Source organism: Schistocerca piceifrons, chromosome 4 (genome assembly GCF_021461385.2).
Source record: "Schistocerca piceifrons isolate TAMUIC-IGC-003096 chromosome 4, iqSchPice1.1, whole genome shotgun sequence".
NCBI lineage: Eukaryota > Metazoa > Arthropoda > Insecta > Orthoptera > Acrididae > Schistocerca > Schistocerca piceifrons.
In genome coordinates, this window is record NC_060141.1 from 497,019,805 (window position 1) to 497,044,400 (window position 24,596).

At 38.4% G+C, this 24,596-nt stretch overlaps 1 protein-coding gene across 1 annotated transcript in view; it reads right to left on the minus strand.

The window, feature by feature from the left end:
- Window positions 1–21,139: 21,139 nt before the first annotated feature.
- The window catches only part of LOC124795025 (NEDD8-conjugating enzyme Ubc12), a 36,844-nt gene continuing 33,387 nt past the window's right edge, over window positions 21,140–24,596 (minus strand). Inside the window, exons 3-4 of the mRNA XM_047258795.1 lie at window positions 22,061–22,267; window positions 21,140–21,980 (exon numbers count right to left, since the gene is read on the minus strand). Coding sequence (XP_047114751.1) covers window positions 21,840–21,980; window positions 22,061–22,267 — 348 coding nt within the window. The 3' untranslated portion in view covers window positions 21,140–21,839. The remainder of the gene's footprint in view (window positions 21,981–22,060; window positions 22,268–24,596) is intronic.

Below are 24,596 nucleotides of genomic sequence, written 5' to 3' on the forward strand. Positions count from 1 at the left end.
TGTTTCTTTTTTTTTTTTTTTCACCTTGCCAAATACATTGCATAAGGAAACTGAGAGACAGGAGAAGGTATAAAACTTAATTGGTCTAAATAAATAACATCTTTAGCATATTAGTTCTTCTTGAGTTTCAATTTGACTCAGAATATATGATTTTGAAGTTGATATAAATGATGTAATGGTGACAGTGACAAATAAACTGACAATAAGAGTTATCAAGGACTTACAAATGGTACTGACGAAATCAGTAACTTGCAGTGTGGCAAATAAGTAATTCCTTCTGCAATACAAATGGATGAAGTATGAATAAGTAGAGCTGAAATGCCATGGACAGATGTTTGATGTTTATGTCCTGAGGCAATGTTAGTATGCAATGATAATACAGCAACTGAACCAGGAAATAAACACAAAAATAAGGGTCCCGATTTATTTTAATGGTGACTCTGTCAGAATCCTGTATGTCTCTTAGTGTTATTGAAAGGATTATTGACCATTAATCCTGAAGGAACCTAACATTATACCGGTTTCTAAACAGAAGTGTTCAAAGAACTCCTTTCTATTAAAAGGGTACTTGAAAAAGTACTAGAAATCAGGATTTGTAAAATCAGCTGCTTTGCAATAATTTACAGTTTTGAATACAGTTAACAAGGGTATTTCACAGTTCATGATTATACTGAAATTTTTGTGTTCACTGCAAATAACTCAACTGAAAGAATTTAGTAAAATACAGCTGGGTACAGATGTGGAACAAACATTTTGTCTCCAGAATGAGATTTTCACTCTGCAGCGGAGTGTGCACTGATATGAAACTTCCTGGCAGATTAAAACTGTGTGCCCAACCGAGACTCGAACTCGGGACCTTTGCCTTGCGCGGGCAAGTGCTCTACCATCTGAGCTACCGAAGCACGACTCACACCCGGTACTCACAGCTCTACTTCTGCCCACTGGACTCGCATTCGGGAGGACGACGGTTCAATCCCGTCTCCGGCCATCCTGATTTAGGTTTTCCGTGATTTCCCTAAATCGCTTCAGGCAAATGCCAGGATGGTTCCTGTGAAAGGGCACGGCCGATTTCCTTCCCCATCCTTTCCTCACCCGAGCTTGCGCTCCGTGTCTAATGACCTCGTTGTCGACGGGACGTTAAACACTACTCTCCTCCTCCTCTACCTCTGCCAGTATCTCGTTTCCTACCATCCAAACTTTACACAAGCTCTCCTGTGAACCTTGCAGAACTAGCACTCCTGAAAGAAAGGATACTGCGGAGACATGGCTTAGCCACAGCCTGGGGGATGTTTCCAGAATGAGATTTTCACTCTGCAGCGGAGTGTGCGCTGATATGAAACTTTGCCTTTCACGGGCAAGTGCTCTACCATCTGAGCTACCGAAGCACGACTCACGCCCAGTACTCACAGCTCTACTTCTGCCAGTATCTCGTCTCCTACCTTCCAAACTTTACAGAAGCTCTCCTGCGAACCTTGCAGAACTAGCACTCCTGAAAGAAGGGATACTGCGGAGACATGGCTTAGCCACAGCCTGGGGGATGTTTCCAGAATGAGATTTTCACTCTGCAGCGGAGTGTGCGCTGATATGAAACTTCCTGGCAGATTAAAACTGTGTGCCCGACCGAGACTCGAACTCGGGACCTTTGCCTTTCGCGGGCGAGTGCTCTACCATCTGAGCTACCAAAGCACGACTCACGCCCAGTACTCACAGCTCTACTTCTGCCAGTATCTCGTCTCCTACCTTCCAAACTTTACAGAAGCTCTCCTGCGAACCTTGCAGAACTAGCACTCCTGAAAGAAAGGATACTGCGGAGACATGGCTTAGCCACAGCCTGGGGGATGTTTCCAGAATGAGATTTTGACTCTGCAGCAGAGTGTGCGCTGACATGAAACTTCCTGGCAGATTAAAACTGTGTGCCCGACCGAGACTCGAACTCGGGACCTTTGCCTTTCGCGGGCAAGTGCTCTACCATCTGAGCTACCAAAGCACGACTCACGAGAGGAGGAGACGAGATACTGGAAGAAGTAGAGCTGTGAGTACCGGGCGTGAGTCGTGCTTCAGTAGCTCAGATGGTAGAGCACTTGCCCGCGAAAGGCAAAGGTCCCGAGTTCGAGTCTCGGTCGGGCACACAGTTTTAATCTGCCAGGAAGTTTCAAAAGTTTTGTCCTCATAATATGTAGTTTATTGCAACAGATGACATTATCTTGAAGAAGTTGGTTGATGTCCTTGACTTTGTGTGTAACAGTTCATACATTTTAAGAGAAACTGATTCAAATTCTCAAATAAACTTGTCTCGTGCACTAAATATTGTGATGAATGCGTGAAATTTCAGACCAATTGGATCATTTACAGGCCCATTTTTTACTGGGAAGTTTCTGCTTCTATCAGTTTCACCTGTGTCAGTTTCGGTTTTTATTTATTTTGCACCCTATTTAAACAAAATTAAGGTGTGATAAATCTGTCCTGACGTGATTACTTTTTTTAAAAACAAATAGGTGCTCTCAATGATAACATCCAGCAGTGGTTGGGTGAATATGTCCTGAAAGTTTGGTTTTATGAGACTTACGAAACAACTTGAAACTCTGTTTGTACCTCTTCCTAAGCTTTTTTTTGTCTCTGTAGTTCCACATTTAACTGTTAAACATGTGGATAAATCCTTATGTATGAAATGTATTCTTTTATTGTGCACATTCTTTAAAATGCACACTTTAGTTATGTGAGATATCTTTATGTATCAAATGTATTCCTTTATTATGTATGTTCTTTTAAAATGCATACTTTAGTTTTGTGTGATACCTCACAATAGTTATATTTCTTAATATGTAAATTGTACATTACTCATGACGACATCGATTGCATATAAATGCTTAAAGATGGATAAATAAAAATAAATAAATAAACAAATAAAAAAAAGGTCTGGACTGTCTAGCCCTCTGCTCAAGAACCATGGAATCACAAAACATAAACACCATCTGGACTGTCCAAGCTCCATTTGGTTTTTTGTCATTCAGCTGCTCCTACTGTCCAAGTGCAGATTATGATGGTAATATTGACATTTGTGTGTGGCACACAAGCAGGCCCCAGGTACAAAAAACTACAAAGATAGGCAAATGTGTCGCTGACTAATCACTAAATTTACAAAAAAGGACTAGCTTTGCAACATTGTAAAACCACCACCTGAAAAACTTATGCTGGAATCCAGCCTGAGCACCAATCTTGAGATGTGGTCCACACTCATCTCGACAACATCTTAGAGAGCATATACCCATTAATTAACAATTGAATCTGAATATATTTTCTGTGATGTTAAAATTGTAAGACAAATCGGTTTTCAATATGTATTAAAACTTAGGAAAAGAATCATTGACACCATCTTTATTAATTGATGTGTAGGAAATTAAGGGGGTTATGGGCAACCAGTGCCCTGTCTATATATTAGTATCAGACACTTTAGTTACATTCAGTTCTCATCCAAGAAATATTATTCCACTGTTGATTACATGGTCTTGCATAGTACAACAAACTTAGAAGATGTATTATTATTATTATTATTATTATTCGTTACAGTCAACTTTGGACTACGCTAAGCATCAGTCATTTCTTGTGCTTTTTCTTGCGTTCTTCCCAGTACTTCTTCATTTTTTCTGAGTGGGCTTCTTTACGTTCTTGCAACCAGGTTGTTCCCGTCTTCTTTGATTGCGTTCGGTCTTTGAATCCCTGTATTTTGTTGATGGCATTCCTATATTCCATTCTGTTGTAAACTGTCTCTGGTATAATGTTCATTTCTGCAATGTCTTCTTTTACTTCTTTCAGCCAGTTAATTTGTGTCTTTCTGCTTTCCATGTATTCCAGGATTTTCTTTGCCGTTCTTTCTGGTGCCATTCTTTTGACATGCCCATAGAAACTCAGTCTTCTCTTTTTAAAGGATGTTGTCAGTTTTTCAATTTTCTCGTATAACTCTTTATTGGATCGCAATTTATAATCTTGTCCATCCTTTTTAGGTCCTAAGATCTTTCTCAGTATTTTTCTCTCTTTTATTTCCAATTTCTCCAACAGACGTTTTCTGTTCAGTGGGATGCATTCAATCGCATACAAACTTTCTGGTTTTATTACCGCATTGTAGTGCCTGAGCTTGGCATTGATGGAGATCGACTTTTTATTGTATACATTTCGGCATAGCTGGTATGCCGTTTCCATCTTTATTGCTCTTTCCTGTAGTGAAACATTTGGTAACCCTGTCGGTGTAATCCATTCCCCTAGATACTTAAATTTATGAACTCTCTTAATTATTCCATATTTAGTTTGCAATGTCTGTGTTGGGTCTGTTTTGTCCTGTATCATCAGTTCTGTCTTTTCATACGATATTTGTAGACCTGTCTTCTCAGCGATCTCATGCAGCATTTCTATCTGAATCTTTGCTGTTTCGATGTCATCTGCCAATATTGCCATGTCATCAGCAAATGCCAGACATTCAATTTTTGTTTTATTTCTTCCTAACGTTATCCCATTTTTCACTCCAGCTTCTGCCATCTTCTTTCTCCATTCCCTGACCACTTTTTCAAGGACAATGTTAAACAACAGTGGGGAGAGCCCATCCCCTTGTCTAACACCTGTTCCAATTACAAACGGTTGTGACAATCTACCCAAAAACTTCACTTGCGATTTTGTTCCCGTAAGGGTTTCCTGGATTAGACTTCTGCTTTTATCATCAATCCCAAATTCTTCTAATGTGTTAATCAGGGTTGGTCTATCAATAGAATCATATGCTTTTTTGAAGTCTATGAATGTAATTACTAGATTTTTCGATGTGCGTGCGCGAAGTTGTATTATGGAGAGTAGACTGAATATCTGTTCACTGCATGATCTTCCTTTTCTAAACCCAGCCTGATATTCACCCAGTTCTTTCTCTAGAAGATGTATTATTCTATAAACACCTGCTTATCTTCCCATCTTAGATGGGTAGATCATATAACTAATGAGGAGGTATTGAATAGGATTGGGGAGAAGAGAAGTTTGTGGCACAACTTGACTAGAAGAAGGGATCGGTTGGTAGGACATGTTCTGAGGCATCGAGGGATCACCAATTTAGTATTGGAGGGCAGCATGGAGGGTAAAAATCGTAGAGGGAGACCAAGAGATGAATGCACTAAACAGATACAGAATGATGTAGGTTGCAGTAGGTACTGGGAGAAGAAGAAGCTTGCACAGGATAGAGTAGCATGGAGAGCTGCATCAAACCAGTCTTAGGACTGAAGACCACCACCACAACAACAACAACATCTTCCCATTGCTTGGCTACAAGTGGAGTGATTTTCTGTTAACTTTCAACGGTACCTTTTGGATACATGTGAAAGACTGCCCACTAGTAATTTATGTAGCTTGTATCGACTGCTGTGTTTGGAGCAGACCACCTCAATGGTTCCTTAAAAGGTATAGAATTATGCTCCTTAGCAACAGAATTAGAGAGAGAGCTGCTGTGTAAGAAAATGAGAACTCCAGTTGTCAATGTGAATGGAATATTTAGTGTGTAACCTGACTAGGATGTTGTCAGACCTTATACTGGCAGTAAAGCACATGAGATGCAAGACACATGATTTCAGTAGATCGCTGTATGGAGTCCTGAAGATTATGAGCAGATGAGGTCTTATTGCTGTTTGAAGTTTATAATTTACTTTAATTCCCTTAGTGACTCACAAGAGCTGCAGTTTTACCCTACAGAGAACATGACTCAAAATGTACAGGATAGCTTCTCCTCCTACAAAATGTGAAACATGTTGTTCTTCTGTGTCATTTAGCACACAGATATAGACGCAAGCAGACGTAATGACTTGGGTGGCATGCTGCAAACAGACTGTCTCACTTCCACACATACTATACTGTCACTACTGTGCATTCAGAACCAAACCATGGGAGAAGAAAAATTCAAAGCAGTCAACTTCTCAGTTCATTTTAAAACATCCTCATTGCCTCCTTGTATGAAGAGATCAAATGAATTAATCTTTTTCAAATATGAGACATAAGTACATTAGTTTGATCAAGATACCCATTTCCAAAAATTGTAATTACAGTGCCACAAAAGACTCATCATGAGTAGCAGAAGTACAACAAATTGTATTTGATTCCCACATCCTGAATTTTTTTTGAAAAATGTTCTGGGAAGTAAGTGAGTTCTTATATAGTTTTTTTTCCAATTTTCACCAATTTTGTAAGATTGGACGGAAAACTCAAATATTTTTACGCAAGTGCTTTTCTATGCATTGTGTAATGGATCTGTTCGGAATACAGATCCCTGTAATATGTTTTTATTATGTTGTTTTTGTATCTGGTATGTGATGGAGGTTATTTTGTGTACCACTGTTATTTATCCCTTCGGGTAATGGCGTCAGTTCAGTGCAGAAAAGTACCATTTTCACCCTGATCGCCTCAGATTTCTTTCAAATTTGGTGCATCCAGTGATCCAGATACGAGATGGAAAACTACCAATTTGCCAGACTTAAATGACAATCGTGAAAAAAGTTACAGGTATGCAAAGTTTGGAATTGGCGTGAAATTTACATGCATCTTTCTCAAACATAAGTGACCATAATTCTGGTTCCAATCAAGATTCAGCAGTGAAACATGTATAATTGAAAAGCCAATGAGTACAGCCTTACATTGATATGAAACACCATGTGTTTCTTAGATTTTTCACATTCAAGGTCATTGACCTTAACCTTGGGCTTTAGCACCTCGAAATGCCCCACCTTTTTCTTCTTCTTTTTTTCCCTTTTTCTTTCTTTTTGAAAAAAAATAATGTATTAATCCAATATGCTAGCACAAACATAGTGAATATCAAGATGGCACACCAAAGACATTGTGCCCAAAAATTATTTTGTCTGCATATGTATACTGATGTTCTAACACAGGCACCAGACAGAACAATCTCCCATTTGCAAAAATACAATCAACATAATATTGTAATTTTTGAGGATATCAACATTGACATTAGGGTTGCAAACAACAAAGCACTTACACTTGCTTGATGTCCTCAAGTAGTCTCATCATATGTTTCATGCAAATAACAAGCCAACAAGACTGCTGCTATTTCTGGACAAATGCAGAAAGAAATACATATGAAGTAGGGCTATTATATATCTATCGCATCATGAAGGGATTTGGTTAAAACTGCTGACAAAACGTCCCACAGAACAATGTAAACAACCCAAGTACATTACAATTGTTAATAATACATCAATGCACAGTTGCATACGACAGAATGGTTCACCTTACTATCTTAGTTTACAAATGCAGATGAAGCTTTTGATAGCTTTGTCAACTCTACTTCTAATATGTTTAATAAGTGCTGTCCTCAAGTATTAAAAAGACACAAGGGAAAACCAAGAAAAAGTAATCACAGAAGTTTACATCAATGGTTCACACCTGACTTCAAAAAATAAAAAACACAAGTCATCAATCTCTATAACAAATCAGGGAAGAACATAGACGTAAGTACCTGCAACTAAAGAAGAGGTACAGGTCAGAAATTATATGAGGTCTGTTCAAAAACTTCTGGGACATTCGTAATTCCGTACCAATGGTGTGTTGGAGCGAAATGCAGTTGGCATCCCTGCACACCCCTGTGTTTAATGTGTAACTGCCGGAAGTTTCATTGTTGTTTGTCTGTTAGTTATTGTTCAGTGCTGTACTGCGTAGAACGTTATGTGGCACAGTTTGCAAATTTCGAGATGACAAGAGTTAGGGGAGCCGTGTCTGCATTAAATTTTGCTTGAAACTCAGAGAAACATTTATAGAGACACACCAAATGATGCAGGAAGCCAACAATGATAAGTGCTGAAGTCGTACTTAGTGTTATGAGTGGTTCACACTGTTTAAAAATGGCCGGACAGAAGTTAAAGATGACCCTCATTCGGGATGCCTTTCAACATCTACCGACAACGCTCATGTCAAGAACATCAACAAAATTGTTCCTGTCAGTCGAAGACTGACTGCCTGAGAGATTGCAGTAGAATGTAACATTTCAGTTGGATCATGTCATTAAACCCTGACATAGCATCTTGTAATGCACTGTGTTCCTGTCAATTTCATCCCACGACTCATGAGTCAAGACCAGAAAGTCGTTTGCCTGACAGTCTGTGAACAAGACATTCCTTGAGAGAAGACCTGGCCTCTGCAGACTTTGGAAAGCATTGAAAGGACAAATATTTGCAGCAATAAACGAGATAAAAGAAAATTTGCAGACAGCACTTTGAACAATCCAGCAAGAAGCGTACCAAGACTGTTTCTGGAAGTGGAAATGGTGTAACAATTGTAAAGGAGAGTAGTTTGAAGGATACCATGCACAATAAGTAAAAGGTAAGTGGAGAAAAATTTTTTGGACAAAATTCTGGAATTTTTTGAACAGACCTAGTAAAACAGAAACAAATGACAAATGAAAACAATATTCAGCAATCACAATAGAAATGTAAGGCTGCTTAGTGAGTTGTCAAATCAGAACTGGGTAATACTAATAGAGCCACTTGTGGTACTACCAATATCACACCAAATGAAATGAATAACTTCTTTTTTAAGCTGTTAACAACGGACACAGAACACATCAAAATGACAACTATAAATCAGGCATTGCCAAATATATAGAAAAACAAAGTTATTCATATTGCACAACAAACCTGCAACACTTACATTCAAGTCGGGACGAATTGCAGCTATAGCAAATTTCAGCAACTCAAAATCTGAAGCTTGTATGGTCTGTCCAATTTTGTTATTAAAAAGATAGTGGACATCATGCTACAATCACTTCGTGTACTAATGAACTGGATTTTCACGAGTTTCTCTCTTCCCGCCTGTTTAAAGATAACAGTAGTTGTCCAGCTACATAAACAAGGAGACAAGTCATGTGTTGATGACTGCCTTCCCATATCTCTTGTAACAATAAAATAGTACAACATTGCATGTACCAAAAATTTTACAAACTTTTCACCTGCAATGGAATACTGACACTCCGTATGGCTTCAAGGGAAAATTTATCTACACAAACTGCTTTTTAAAATGTTGAGTTGACAATTCTCTCTGTGTGTGAAGCAAAATCATCTGTTGATGCCCTACTGATTGAACTAAGCACAGCATTTGACTCTGAGTAATTGGATTATAATACATAAAATAAGGTGGTATGGCATTCAAGATACAGATGTCACCCTTATAGAACTGTATCTTGGAAACAGGAAGCAGAAGGTACACTATAATGACTTGAGCTCTGCATTCCTAGATGGTTTGAGATGTATGCCTCAAGGTTCTGTACTGGGACCCATACTGTTTAATACGATCTACCTACCTGGTATGCCATGTAAATCTACCCTGTATGGTGACGATACCACTTTCATTGCAACAAGAAATGACAGAGGACCTAAAGGAACAATGCAAAGCCAATCTGAGGATTTATTTTAACTGGTTTAAGGACAATGAACTAACTTTAACCAGAATAAGACTGAAAATGTATGTGGGGGGTTGGTTTTTTTTCCTCATACAATATAAGCAACAATTGAGGTATTAAAGGTTCTTGAATATGAAAATTCTTGGAACCAGTCATGTTGCATATCATTGCAAGGCTCTACTCATTAGATTTTCACTTACACAAAAAAGTTTCATTCCTATATCTGAATTAGAACCAGAATTATAGTAATATACACTGAGAAAGGTGCCTGTAAATTTCACACTGTTTCAAACTTTGCAGACCTGCAATTTTCTTTGTAATTGTCATGTACAGGGTGGTCCATTGATCGTGACCGGGCCAAATATCTCACGAAATAAGCGTCAAACGAAAAAACTACAAAGAATGAAACTTGTCTAGTTGAAGAGGGAAACCAGATGGCGCTATGGTTGGCCCGCTAGATGGCACTGCCATAGGTCAAATGGATATCAACTGCTTTTTTTTAAATAGGAACACCCATTTTTTATTACATATTTGTGTAGTACTAAAGAAATATGAATGTTTTAGTTGGACCACTGTTTTCGCTTTGTGATAGATGGAGCTGTAATAGTCACAAACATATGGCTCACAATTTTAGACGAACAGTTGGTAACAGGTATGTTTTTTAAATTAAAATACAGAACATAGGTACGTTTGAACATTTGGTTTTGGTAGTTCCAATGTGATACATGTACCTTTGTGAACTTATCATTTCTGAGAATGCATGATGTTACAATGTGATTACCTGTAAATACCACATTAATGCAATAAATGCTCAAAATGATGTCCGTCAACCTCAATGCATTTGGCAATACGTGTAATGACATTCCTCTCAACAGCGAGTAGTTCGCCTTTCGCAATGTTTGCAAGTGCATTGACAATGCGCTGACGCATGTTGTCAGGTGTTGTCGGTGGATCACGATAGCAAATATCCTTCAACTTTCCCCACAGAAAGAAATCCAGGGACGTCAGATCCGGTGAACATGCGGGCCATGATATGGTGCTTCGACGACCAATCCACCTGTCATGAAATTTGCTATTCAATACCACTTCAACCGCACTCAAGCTATGTACTGGACATCCAACATGTTGGAAGTACATCGCCATTCTGTCATGCAGGGAAACATCTTGTAGTAACATCGGTAGAACATTACATAGGAAATCAGCATACATTGCACCATTTAGATTGCCATCAATAAAATGGGGTCCAATTATCCTTCCTCCCATAATGCCGCACCATACATTAACCCACCAAGGTCGCTGATGTTCCACTTGTCGCAGCCATCGTGGATTTTCCATTGCCCAATAGTGCATATTATGCCGGTTTACGTTACCACTGTTGGTGAATGACACTTCCTCGCTAAATAGAACGCGTGCAAAAAATTTTGTCATCGTCCCATAATTTCTCTTGCGCCCAGTGGCAGAACTGTACACGACATTCAAAGTCGTCGCCATGCAATTCCTTGTGCATAGAAACATGGTACGAGTGCAATCGATGTTGATGTAGCATTCTCAACACCGACGTTTTTCAGATTCCCAATTCTCGTGCAATTTGTCTGCTACTGACGTGCGGATTAGCCGTGACAGCAGCTGAAACATCTACTTGGGCATCATCATTTGTTGCAGGTCGTGGTTAACGTCTCACATGTGGCTGAACACTTCCTGTTTCCTTAAATGACATAACTATCCGGCGAACAGCCTGGACACTTGGATGATGTCGTCCAGGATACCGAGCAGCATACATAGCACACACCTGTTGCGCATTTTGATCACAATAACCATACAACACAATATCGACCTTCTCCGCAATTGGTAAACGGTCCATTTTAACACAGGTAATGTATCACGAAGCAAATACCGTCCACACTGGCGGAGTGTTACGTGATATCACGTACTTATACGTTTGTGACTATTACAGTGCCATTTATCACAAAGCGAAAACAGAGGTCCAACTAAAACATCCATATTTCTTTACGTACTACACGAATATGTAATAAAAAATGGGGGTTCCTATTTTAAAAAAAAAATGCAGTTGATATCTGTTTGACCTATGGCAGCGCCATCTAGTGGGCCAACCATAGCGCCATCTGGTTTCCCCCTTCAAGCTAGACAAGTTTCGTTCTTTGTAGTTTTTTTTTCATTTGATGCTTATTTCGTGAGATATTTGGCCCAGTCACTATCAATGGACCACCCTGTATATCTGAAAATAGGTAGTTTTCCATCTCTTATTTGGATCATTCAATGCACCACATTTAAAAGATATCCAAGTTGGTCCGGTTGTTGAGTGCTGTGTTGAATTGACATGGAACTAAAACTTCTTACTGTTCCACTTGCAAATGCTTCACGGTAATAACAGTTGTAAGTTCCTGTGAGAGTTCACCTGTCTACTTTTTACCTTTGAGGTCTTTTTCATGAGGTAATTGGAGGAACCAATATGTATAGGTTGCCTTAGATGAAAAGAAGCTGAAATAATTCTGAAATTTACTTCATATCTCTGAAGTATGGAGATTTGAACATGGATCTCCCCCGTTTACAGCCTAACACCGTGGCTGTTCAAATTTGCTCAATGTTGCACATGTTGAGCTCAGACATTCACAGTTTCTATTTTGCTTCTTTTTTTGCAGTTCAATATACTCCTACCTGTCTTCATGCTTGATCTGTGTTCAGTTTTTGACGGGCTATCCAATGGGGCAACTTACCACTAAATCTGAGGGAGTACAAAAGGGAGTTTCCCTTGTTAGTAACTTGGAGGTTGGTCATAATTGCAACCTCTTGCTATGCTGTGAAAAAAAGAGTCAGTTTTACCATTGCAGTACACTTTCTCGGTGAAAAGTATTGAAACATCACAAACACTTCCAGATTTCTTAATTTATGGTTTCGTTTCCATAATACAATTACCTATTCTTAACTATGTTGTTCTGTCTCTTTTGTTCCTTTCGTTAAAAAAAAAAAAAAATCACACACAATAGGAGTACGAGTTGTTAAGCAGATATGATTTCAGTTGTTTGAAATTAATTATATTGCCCATTAAATTATCTACATCACTGATTAAGTAATCAAAGATTTTTATGGCTGAATACCTCACCCATTTCTGTGTACCATTAAAGTTGAGTGATGGATAGTGCAAATCACTGTTTCTTCTAGCGTTACATTTATGAATGTTACTATTTTTAAACCTTGATAGATTGTTGACAACAAACTTCATTAGGGAGTAGATGTACTGTGAAACTTGTTAGTGTGACCAAATGAGCTGTCTACAAGATGTTGTAGAGGGGACACCATCTACTATCACTATTACGTGCTGCTTTGCAACAACTGTTTTTTTTCCCTCAATTATGAACTATCCCAGGATACGATGCCACAAGACAGAGTATGAAAACAGTAAATTATGTCAACTTTCTGACATTTTTATCTTATAACACATTCTGAAGAACTTACAAAGAACCCCTTGAGTGCAAGGTCGCAAAAGTCCAATGATGTTTACTGCATTTGATGCCCCACATATTGTCTACCATGGAACTAAACTATTGGCTGCCAATGGCAACAGGGGGCAGGACTGGAGGTATTCAAATGGTGACCACAGCATAAGGCTACGGAACATATTTTAACTGCTTAGTCAACAAGTACCTCACAAAACTGCTACAGTGCTAGTGGTATTGATACAAATCAGAGCAATAGCAACAACAAACAAAGCAAATGTTGCACTATATCTACAACAACAGTTCCAAAGTTGACAATTCATCAGAAAGGAACCCAAGGAATTTCGCAGAGTGAGAAAGAAGTCGCAGGTGAAATATTAGCATTTCTGCAAAATGAGTCAGTGGAATGTGTGGCAACACATACGCTCGACTGTGCGGACAATGTACAAGTGGAGATCAATAATGATGATACGTGCTTAAGTGAAAGTGATATTGAAACAGGTGTTGAGCCACGTAGTTAGTTATCCTTTTTTGACAGGGAGACACACATTGTGGTTCCAGTGGAACCCAGTAAAGGACAATCATTGTTCAAGGAGTGCGTACTAAAGACAATTACGAACATGGAAGATAAAACGGAGAACAGTAAACAAAATTATGAGCGTATTTCGAATAAGTCTGCAGCAATGTGGCTGTAGTGCACAAGAAAAACTATGTATATTATAGGGAGGGCTAGGCGCACTTGTTACAAAAACTGGCATTTGCATGTTTCAAGAATGCTCAAGATAATTCAGAAATGTGCATGATAGTGACCTCCTATGTTATGCACATCAAACTGTGTGCAACAGATTACAGTTATTTCAAGAGCAGCAGTGGATGGTTGTTTAACTTCAGTGCCACAGAATGGGAAGGTCGAAGTTAATGAAATTTGAAACAAAGTGGCAATTTGATGATGCACAGCAAATTGTGGAATCGGCTGAAAAATCTGTAGATGAGATAAACAAACTTATCCCATCATTTAGTAAAGAATCTGTTTTCAACTCCAACCAATTGGGATTTGAAGGGGAATATGAAAGGAGCAAGAGAGTTGTATGACGATCAACTAACATCAGTGTCTTAATGCATTTGTCTACAATTATGCTGACTATTAATCTGGATAGCAAATTTGCTGGAAGTTATTTATTGTGCTGTGAGAAGTTGGACGTGCTCTGCCCCCTACTTGTCTGCATGATCTAGCAAGGACAGCAGGGAATATTTACATCACAGTAAACAAAAATGAGAAAATGGGCATGAACACTAGAACTATGGCATGCACACTTTTAGCCAATAGCTGGTCAAAATAACTTGCTTGATTCATGGTCTGTACTCAAGAGTACACTATCCCTCCTGAAAAATGTGCAACATTACAATTCATGCCACCTGGAGCCACTGGACAAATTCAGCCTCTGGATGGTTCCATGTTTCACTTTCATACATGGCTACACTCCATACAAATACTTTCAGAAACGACTTCCTGACACTTAAATCTATACTAGATGTTAACAAATTTCTCTTCTTCAGAAACGCTATCCTTGCCATTGCTAGTCTACATTTTATATCCTCTCTAATTCGTCCGTCATCAGTTATTTTGCTCCCCAAATGGCAAAACTCATTTACTACTTTAAGTGTCTCATTTCCTATTCTTATTCCCTCAGCATCACCCGACTTACTTCGACTAAATTCCATTATCCTCGTTTTGCTTCTGTTGATGTTCATCGTATATCCTCCTTTCAAGACACTATCCATTCCGTTCAACTGCTCTTCCAAGTCCTTTGCTGTCTCTGACAGAATTACAATGTCATCAGCGAACCTTAAAGTTTTTATTTCTTCTCCTTGGATTTTAATACCTACTCTGAATTTTTCTTTTGTTTCCCTCACTGCTTGCTCAATATACAGATTGAATAACACTGGGGAGAGACTACAACCCAGTCTCACTCCCTTCCCAACCACTGCTTCCCTTTCATGTCCCTCGACTCTTATAACTGCAATCTGTTTTCTGTACGAATTGTAAATAGCCTTTAACTCCCTGTATTTTACCCCTGCCAACTTCAGAATTTGAAAGAGAGTATTCCAGTCAACATTGTCAAAAGCTTTCTCTAAGTCTACAAATGCTAGAAACATAGGTTTGCCCTACCTTAATCTAGCTTCTAAGATAATTCGTAGGGTCAGTATTGCCTCACGTGTTCCAACATTTCTACGGAATCCAAACTGATCTTCCCCGAGGTCGGCTTCTACTAGTTTTTCCATTCGTCTGTAAAGAATTCGCGTTAGTATTTTGCAGCTGTGACTTATTAAGCTGATAGTTCGGTAATTTTCACATCTGTCAACACCTGCTTTCTTTGGGATTGGAATTACTATATTCTTCTTGAAGTCTGAGGGTATTTCGCCTGTTTCATACATCTTCCTCACCAGATGGTAGAGTTTTGTCAGGACTGGCTCTCCCAAGGCTGTCAGTAGTTCTAATGGAATGTTGTCTACTCCCGGGGCCTTGTTTCGACTCAGGTCTTTCAGTGCTCTGTCAAGCTCTTCACGCTGTATCGTATCTCCCATTTCATCTTCATCTACATCCTCTTCCATTTCCATAATGTTGTCCTCAAGTACATCGCCCTTGTATAGACCCTGTATATACTCCTTCCACCTTTCTGCTTTCCCCTTCTTTGCTTAGAACTGGGTTTCCATCTGACCTCTTGATGCTCATGCAAGTGGTTCTCTTTTCTCCAAAGGTCTCTCTATTTTTCCTGTAGGCAGTATCTATCTTACCCCTAGTGAGATAAGCCTCTACATCCTTACATTTGTCCTCTAGCCATCCCTGCTTAGACATTTTGCACTTCCTGTTGATCTCATTTTTGAGACGTTTGTATTCCCTTTTGCTGCTTCATTTACTGCGTTTTTATATTTTCTACTTTCATCAATTAAATTCAATATTTCTAAAAACAAAGATGATGTGACTTACCAAATGAAAGTGCTGGCAGGTCGACAGACACACAAACAAACACAAACATACACACAAAATTCTAGCTTTCGCAACCAATGGTTGCCTCGTCAGGAAAGAGGGAAGGAGAAGGAAAGACAAAAGGATATGGGTTTCAAGGGAGAGGGCAAGGAGTCATTCCAATCCCGGGAGCGGAAAGACCCACCTTAGGGGGAAAAAAGGACAGGCACACACTCGCACACACACACATATCCATCCACACATACACAGACACAAGCAGACATTTGTAAAGGCAAAGAGTTTGGGCAGAGATGTCAGTCGGGGCGGATGTACAGAGGCAAAGATGAAGTTGAAAGACAGGTGAGGTATGAGCGGCGGCAAATAGAAATTAGAAATTAGCGGAGATTGAGGCCTGGCGGATAGCGAGAAGAAAGGATATGCTGAAGGGCAAGTTCCCATCTCCGGAGTTCTGACAGAACCTGTGTAGGTTGCCCTTCAGCATATCCCCTCCTCCCGCCATCCGCCAGGCCTCAATCTCCGCTAATTTCTAATTTCTATTTGCCGCCGCTCATACCTCACCCGTCTTTCAACTTCATCTTTGCCTCTGTACATCCGCCCCGACTGACATCTCTGCCCAAACTCTTTGCCTTTACAAATGTCTGCCTGTGTCCGTGTATGTGTGGATGGATATGTGCGTGTGTGCGAGTGTTGAAAGACGGGTGAGGTATGAGCGGCGGCAAATAGAAATTAGAAATTAGCGGAGATTGAGGCCTGGCGGATGGCGGGAGGAGGGGATATGCTGAAGGGCAACCTACACAGGTTCTGTCAGAACTCCGGAGATGGGAACTTGCCCTTCAGCATATCCTTTCTTCTCGCTATCCGCCAGGCCTCAATCTCCGCTAATTTCTAATTTCTATTTGCCGCCGCTCATACCTCACCTGTCTTTCAACTTCATCTTTGCCTCTGTACATCCGCCCCGACTGACATCTCTGCCCAAACTCTTTGCCTTTACAAATGTCTGCTTGTGTCTGTGTATGTGTGGATGGATATGTGTGTGTGTGCGAGTGTGTGCCTGTCCTTTTTTCCCCCTAAGGTGGGTCTTTCCGCTCCCGGGATTGGAATGACTCCTTGCCCTCTCCCTTGAAACCCATATCCTTTTGTCTTTCCTTCTCCTTCCCTCTTTCCTGACGAGGCAACCATTGGTTGCGAAAGCTAGAATTTTGTGTGTATGTTTGTGTTTGTTTGTGTGTCTGTCGACCTGCCAGCACTTTCATTTGGTAAGTCACATCATCTTTGTTTTTAGATATATATTTCCTACGTGGAATGTTTCCCTCTATTATAACCAAATTCAATATTTCTTCTGTTACCCAAGGATTTCTACTAGCCCTCATCTTTTTACCTATTTATTCCTCTGCTGCCTTCACTACTTCATCCCTCAGAGCTACCATTCTTCTTCTACTGTATTTCTTTCCCCCATTCCTGTCAATTGTTCCCTTATGCTCTCTCTGAAACTCTGCACAACTTCTGGTTTAGTCAGTTTATCCAGGTCCCATCTCCTTAAATTCCCACCTTTTTGCAGTTTCTTCAGTTTTAATCTACTGTTCATAACCAATAGATTGTGGTCAGAGTCCACATCTGCACCTGGAAATGTCTTACAATTTTAAACCTGGTTCCTAAATCTCTGTCTTACCATTATATAATCTATCTGAAACCGTTTAGTATCTCCAGGGTTCTTCCATGTTTACAATGTTCTTTCATGATTCTTGAACCAAGTGTTAGCTATGTTTAAGTTATGCTCTGTGCAAAATTCTACCAGGCGGCTTCCTCTTTCATTTCTAAGGCCCAATCCATATTCACCTACTACGTTTCCTTCTCTTCCTTTTCCTACTGTCGAATTCCAGTCACCCATGACTTAAATTTTCGTCTCCCTTCACTACCTGAATAATTTCTTTTATCTCATCATACATTTCATCAATTTCATCATCATCTGCAGAGCTAGTTGGCATATAAACTTGTCCTACCGTATTAGGTTTGGGCTTCGTGTCTGTCTTGGCCACAATAATGCATTCACTATGCTGTTTGCCCCCCCCCCCCATGAACCATGGACCTTGCCGTTGGTGGGGAGGCTTGCGTGCCTCAGCGATACAGATAGCCGTACCGTAGGTGCTACCACAATGGAGAGGTATCTGTTGAGAGGCCAGACAAACGTGTGGTTCCTGAAGAGGGGCGAATATAAACATGACATGATATGTATATTCTTCCGCGATTGCTGTTGTCTCACTCGTTTCGTAGTTTATGAGGCAGACAGGATTTAAATGAGATACCTGCAAACATGAAAGGATACGTGGCAAAATGTTTATATTCGTTTTATTCTTATGGTGAAGAGAATACTGCATGTGATTCACAATTCATAAAAGTTCCTATTAACAACCATCTCTTCTCACAGGCAGGAAAAAATTCAGAACGTAGAGTTGGCCATATTGACAAACATCCCAGTCTTGCCAGTCGGAGAGGTTTTTGCGCCAGTATTTATCTTTGTGCTTACAAAGCATGCCTGTGTAGCGCTACATATATTCGATGGCGGAAGATAGTTGTGGCGGCACCTACTAACTTTTTTCAGAACTTTGCACTCGATTCTAAGCCGCAGGCGGTTTCTTGGATTACAGAAACCGGAAAAAAGTGCGGCTTAGATTCGAGTAAATACGGTAGTATTGGAGGGCAGCGTGAAGGGTAAAAATCGTAGAGGGAGACCAAGAGATGAATACACTAAGCAGATTCAGAAGGATGTAGGCTGCAGTAGATACTGGGAGATGAAGAAGCTTGCACAGGATAGAATAGCATGGAGAGCTGCATCAAACCAGTCTCAGGACTGAAGACCACAACAACATATGGCATCTTGTTATTTGGTGAACAGATACATAAATTCTTTGGGTTTCCCTTCCCTAGACCAAGCTACATATAACTGACTGAGAGAAAAGCACAATTCTTCCAAATTCATATTACACTATCCCAAGTTTGTCTAAACGTTCATCTCACTGGAAATTGCAGTCTTTTGAACTGAAACGGCAGTTCAATAAATATAACCAGGATTAATGCTGTTCTTCTTTTATCTTTTCTTGGTATTATTTTTGCTTCAATTATATTGTCTGATAACTTCATGTCCAGTCCTTGTTTTGAATTTTTTAATTAATATCATCAAATACCTCATTTATTTCTGCTAAAATGGCTCTTCCAATTACCCAACTTTAATAACGTTAGAAAAAGCTTTAACTATTCATTCATTTGGACTGTTGAAAATGTTACATAAATCATTTGTAAATTCAATTTGGCCCTTTACACTATCAAGTGGGTGAGTGTGTTAACTAATTTTATAAGAGTTTTTCCGCAAAATGTTTCGTTTCTTCATCACTGGAAAGTTGCACTCTCATTTGTTCTTGATTGAACTTTCCTCACTCACACCCAAAGAAATGATTTCTTCAAACATGAATTTATTTCATCTGCTGCAGTTTATTATGGTATAACTGGAAGCACTTGTAGAAAGTGTCCATACTTCTGTTCATTATCTTTGTTTTTTAGTACTCTAATATTCCAATACACAATAAAAATATTATTCAAACAAGTTTCCTTTGGGCATGACATTTCATCTTTCTGGTCCTACTTTAATACAGTTTGTCTCAAAGAGGTATTTAACCAAAACAAGCTTATTGCATATACCTGTAATCACAGCAATTCTATCATCTATGACTGGTTCATCTACCTTATATTTTTAGATTTCAGTTCAGCTATTGCATCTTTCCTTCTAATGTTAAGGTGCAGTCATGTCTTCTGTAGCCTCGTCTTCCAATAGCGGCAACTGCCACAAACCCACCCAAAGTCAACAGCAATCTGCTTTAGTTCTTGGTTTACTCACCTAATGGGCTTGTTTATACAGGGTTAATTTTGTTTAAGCATGTCCCCAAACTACAAATACCTGGTTCTATTCATTCAGATGCGTATGCAGTATCTTAATATCCTCTACTACATGGTCAAAGCCAGCACTAGGTTTTACAATACTTATGACCTGGCTTCCTGTGCCCAGGTTTTTCTGCAAATGTTCACTTCATCCCCATGATCGCTCCTCTCTTTTTTTACTCAGCTTAGTTTCTGACCAGTCTCTTAAATTCTTGTTAATGGTCCTTGTGTGTCCTATTTCTTCTACAGCTTACGAGGCTTCTTCCCTTTAACAGATGACATACTGTTACCTGTTCTTTAGCTAAGCGGTCACATAACTGACTATCCAAATATTCTATTTTCATTCTTTCCTGTTACCTTTTCCCCACACCTCGCTTATCCCCCCCCCCCCCCCACCAACTCCCACCCCACTCTGTTTCATTTTTTGAGAACTCATTCTCTTCCGAAACAGAAAAAAAAAAATCTTCATCTCTTGTTCTGCAATCTTTATGAGAGAAACTGACATGGAATCATTTCTTCCAATTCACTACATTCATCTGAGCGAAACTACAAAAAACACTCCCCACCACACACTGACCCCAAACTTAATCAACTTCCGCTGACATGCACAGTTGCCAATAATGATCATACTTCTGTAAATAATTACACTGATGTATGTTTTCAAATATTGAAGAACCATTAAAGTTGCTTTATACTCACAGATACACAAACAAAAAAGGTCTACCAGTCGCATCTTAACACTAGATAACCTATAATAAATTTAACGAAGATAAACTATAATAAATTTAACAGATATCAAATGTGAATTAATCTCTGTTCATAAAAACTAAGTACTCAAACTTAGCCATGTACGTGAAATAGAAATGCAAACAAATAAATAAATAAAGATGAAGTTAATCATAAATTTAAACCTGTGTGCATGATTTCCCATCTAACAAACTTTTTAATTTTAATGAACAATATGACAGGAAAACAAACTTCTGTATTATAAATTGGAACAGGTACAAACACATTTATATGCTGTGTAACGGAGGAAATTAACTGTTAAAACCCAATTGACAGCTAAACTTTACCAAGTAATTAATTTGCACAAGCCAAAGTGATCTTTTATTCCAGAATGGGTATCACACTTACATTTTTAAAAAGAGAAATTTATACAATGATAATATATACCAGCCACTATGGCACCTGAAAGACATCTCAGTGGCATGGCTCCTCTCCACAATGTTTTAAAGTAGCAGCATTTGAAGGAACTTACCTTTACATTCAGTATAAGGAAGAAAATTTATATTATGTTGGGATATGGATGTTGTGCAATAGTATACATTACTACAAATATGAGTTTGTATGATCCATTTATTTGCAGAAGGTGATTTTTTTTCCACACTAACAAAAATTGATGCAACACAATCTGATCAATGGTATCAAATATATTTTGCAATTCCTCACTGTCAGCCTATTATTTAGAAAGGAATTTACAGGACACTGTATAAATCAACTAATCTTCAAGAACAGTTACCAACTGTTTAATTCACACTTTTTGAGATATACTTTATTGAAATGAGTTCGAGCTTACATTTGTTCTATTTGGCAAAATGTTACAACAATGACTGTAATAAAGCTAAATTCCATTTCAATGCATTTTAAATGTGGGTTAAAAATTAATCTTTTAAATGGCAAAAACAAAAACCTTTTTAAAAAATTGTGTGGACAAAATAAGTCACAGAACAGATTTTATGGATAACACACACACACACACACACACACACACATACACACACACACACACACACTACACCTCACTTTCAAAAATTTGGACTTGTTCCTGTCAATGAATATGGTTATTTAACAAATGGAAGAAACTTCAGAGTTCGTACTGAAAGCTGGTTTAAATAAAAACTCTCTCAAGCAAGTGACCTGTCTGACCGAAGCATTATAATGTGCTGGCTTAAATAATACTTTAATCAAACCCATGTTGCTAGACCATAGGTCACATCTTTCTTCAGAAAAAAAAGTTGTGTGTTCCATTCACAGTTTTTCATTTCAAACACCTTTCAAAGTATACAGAACCAACATAACCACCTCTCATTGCTTTCTGCACATTCTGTTCAAAAATACGTCTGTTGTTCTGCAGCATTTCAGCAGCCTCTTTGTTAAGTGGGTCTTCTGGATTAGGCTCCTGCAAAGAGTTTTAAATTAATAATCTAATTTTGAAATATACTTAAAAATGTAATTCACCTATATCCAAATAATACTTACTAAAAACAAATACTGTAGTCCATAAACAATAGAATTAATAGTTAACACTGGCTTCCAATCTTCTCGCAAAATGTTAAGGCAAACATTCCCTTCCAAGTCAATGTTCGGATGATATACTGGAGTTTCACATTTCACTTTAGGTGGCTCATGAGGATAGTTAGGACCTACTTTAAAGCTAAATACAAATTTTCCTCCCCGATAGAAGCCCTGGAAATAACAATAATAAATGCAACAACAATAGTCATCATATACTTTAAAATTATTAAACCACAAGTTCAAGGCAAATTACACAGGCACAAAGAAATAAAAAGAGGCACAATATATAAAGACCTAAAATATTGTATGGTAAGGTGTGTAGGGACTTCAGAAATTAAGTGACATACATAGCCCCATGCTAAGACCATTGCACAACAAGCGTAGTACACTGTCATAAGAGGGTGTCTGTTCTGGGTTTCCTGCAGGCACAGTTAGGCTGTGGTATGGATAAAAGTTACGTCACAGTGTGGGAGTGAAATGGTGCGGTAACTGATATCGTACTCCAAAGTTCAATTACTGAGACAGTACGATTCTTATAGGTAAAACATCCAAATTTCACAATTCTATTGGTATACGGGCAAAATCAAATTTTGTGTCCAGCACAGCGAAATGGTGCCAACAATTTGACCCAGGTTGCACAGACATCGGTGATGTTGATCCATAATACTGTTCAGATCTTCCACCATGCAATTCCATCCTTTTTTGGAAGACATCTTTATTTGTATATATGACTATAGGGCTTCTTTGTTTTTATTTATTTAATTTACCAGACCAGTATCAAGCACATGCTCATCATCAGCAGTCATATAGCAGATACATAGAAATGATACATAATAAATGGTATGTGCTTTATGTTATGGGAGTTGGAATGATTTTATAATTACATGTATATGTTTGGACTGTTCAGTATGTACTTATAAAGAATTTATGCTTTCTAGCACACACTTTTATGCTTATAAATGAGGCAAATCATACTTTCAAATGTAAGTGGCATATTTTGTTGTCAAAGATGCCAAAAATGTCAAAGGTATCATTTCTTGCATATTTTATCTTTGGTTTTTGTAATATGTGTAATCTCTATATTGTTCTCATCCAATGTTAAAAATGTGCTTGATATAAAAGTACAATGTGTAAATAATAACAGCACAAAGTTCATTACGTTTCATTTTATACTAACTGCATTTCTATATATATTATCATATGGGACTACCTAGAAGGTATATAAATTTAATAGAATATTTGAGAAAAATATCTGTGAATGCTTAAAAATAAAATGTTAAGTACTGAACAGTCAAACACAAAATACACACAACTAAAGATACATTACAACTCCCTAAACATATAGGCTATTGCATTTATTAGGTATTATTTTATGTATCTTCTACAGGACAGCAGAAGACGAGGATGTGCTCGATATGGTCTAATAAATTAAAAAAATATAAAACCAAGCAGCCCTGTCAAGACACACAAAAATGTCAATCATCAAAAATATGAAGGCAGAAAGAGGCTTAGAATACAAAACATGCAATCATTTTGGCAAGCTGACAGAACATCTTGGCATAAAAAGATTTTTCAACAATGAGAATGTTCAAGCAGTGGTTCTCTAATGGCAGATTTCTGTAGCTGAGGTACTGAACTGATTGGTAGAACATTCTTCCTGTTGTTTATAGATACTTGGTGACTATATTAAAAACAGTGTCACGTATTTGGCTCACTTAAGTGCAACACGGCATTCAATAAAAGTTACTTGGTTGCCATAATAATTTTTAGCTTACTTTCTAAAGTTCCCTCATATATTTAAGATTTATCTTAGTGCTGTCTCACAGATTAAAAGCCTCTTCTTTATTTTGTCATAACTATTAATATTCTATGCACTGAATTTGAAGGTACTTATAAAAATGGAAGAAAGATTAGGATTAATGTTAAATCTATAATGATATCATTACAGAAAAAGCAAGACTAGCACAGATAGGAAGGGCTAACAGGAACCAAACCACAGAAAATCTAAATCTGTATGAATACGGGAGAGTTTGAAGCTCCTTCTTCCAAACACAAATCAAGAGCTTTAACCTAAGTGTCTCACTCAGTAGAGAGATTTATGGTTTCATTCTGTGAAAGATAAGGGTTGGGTTGGGTGGTTGTGGGGAAGGAGACCAGACAGTGAGGTCATCAGCCTCATCAGATTGTATTCTCTGTTCCCACTAGGTGGAATACTTGCAATATTTGCCAATTTTCTTTTTATAGTGAACATACAGAGTGGTTATTTATTATATCTTCCCCCTCCTCCAGTTCTGCCATTTCTCTGGTTCTTTTCTTCTTCCTTTCTGCTCTTTCTTCTAACCCTTTCCCCTCAATCCTCTCTGCATCTGTCTCCCTTGGTCCTGTTTTTGTTGCTACTGTTTTGAAACTGCAACAAAGCAAATAGATAATATACTCCAATAAATACTTGCACATCTTTGGCTGAACTTTCTTCCAAAACCCTGAATTCGGGAAACTCAAC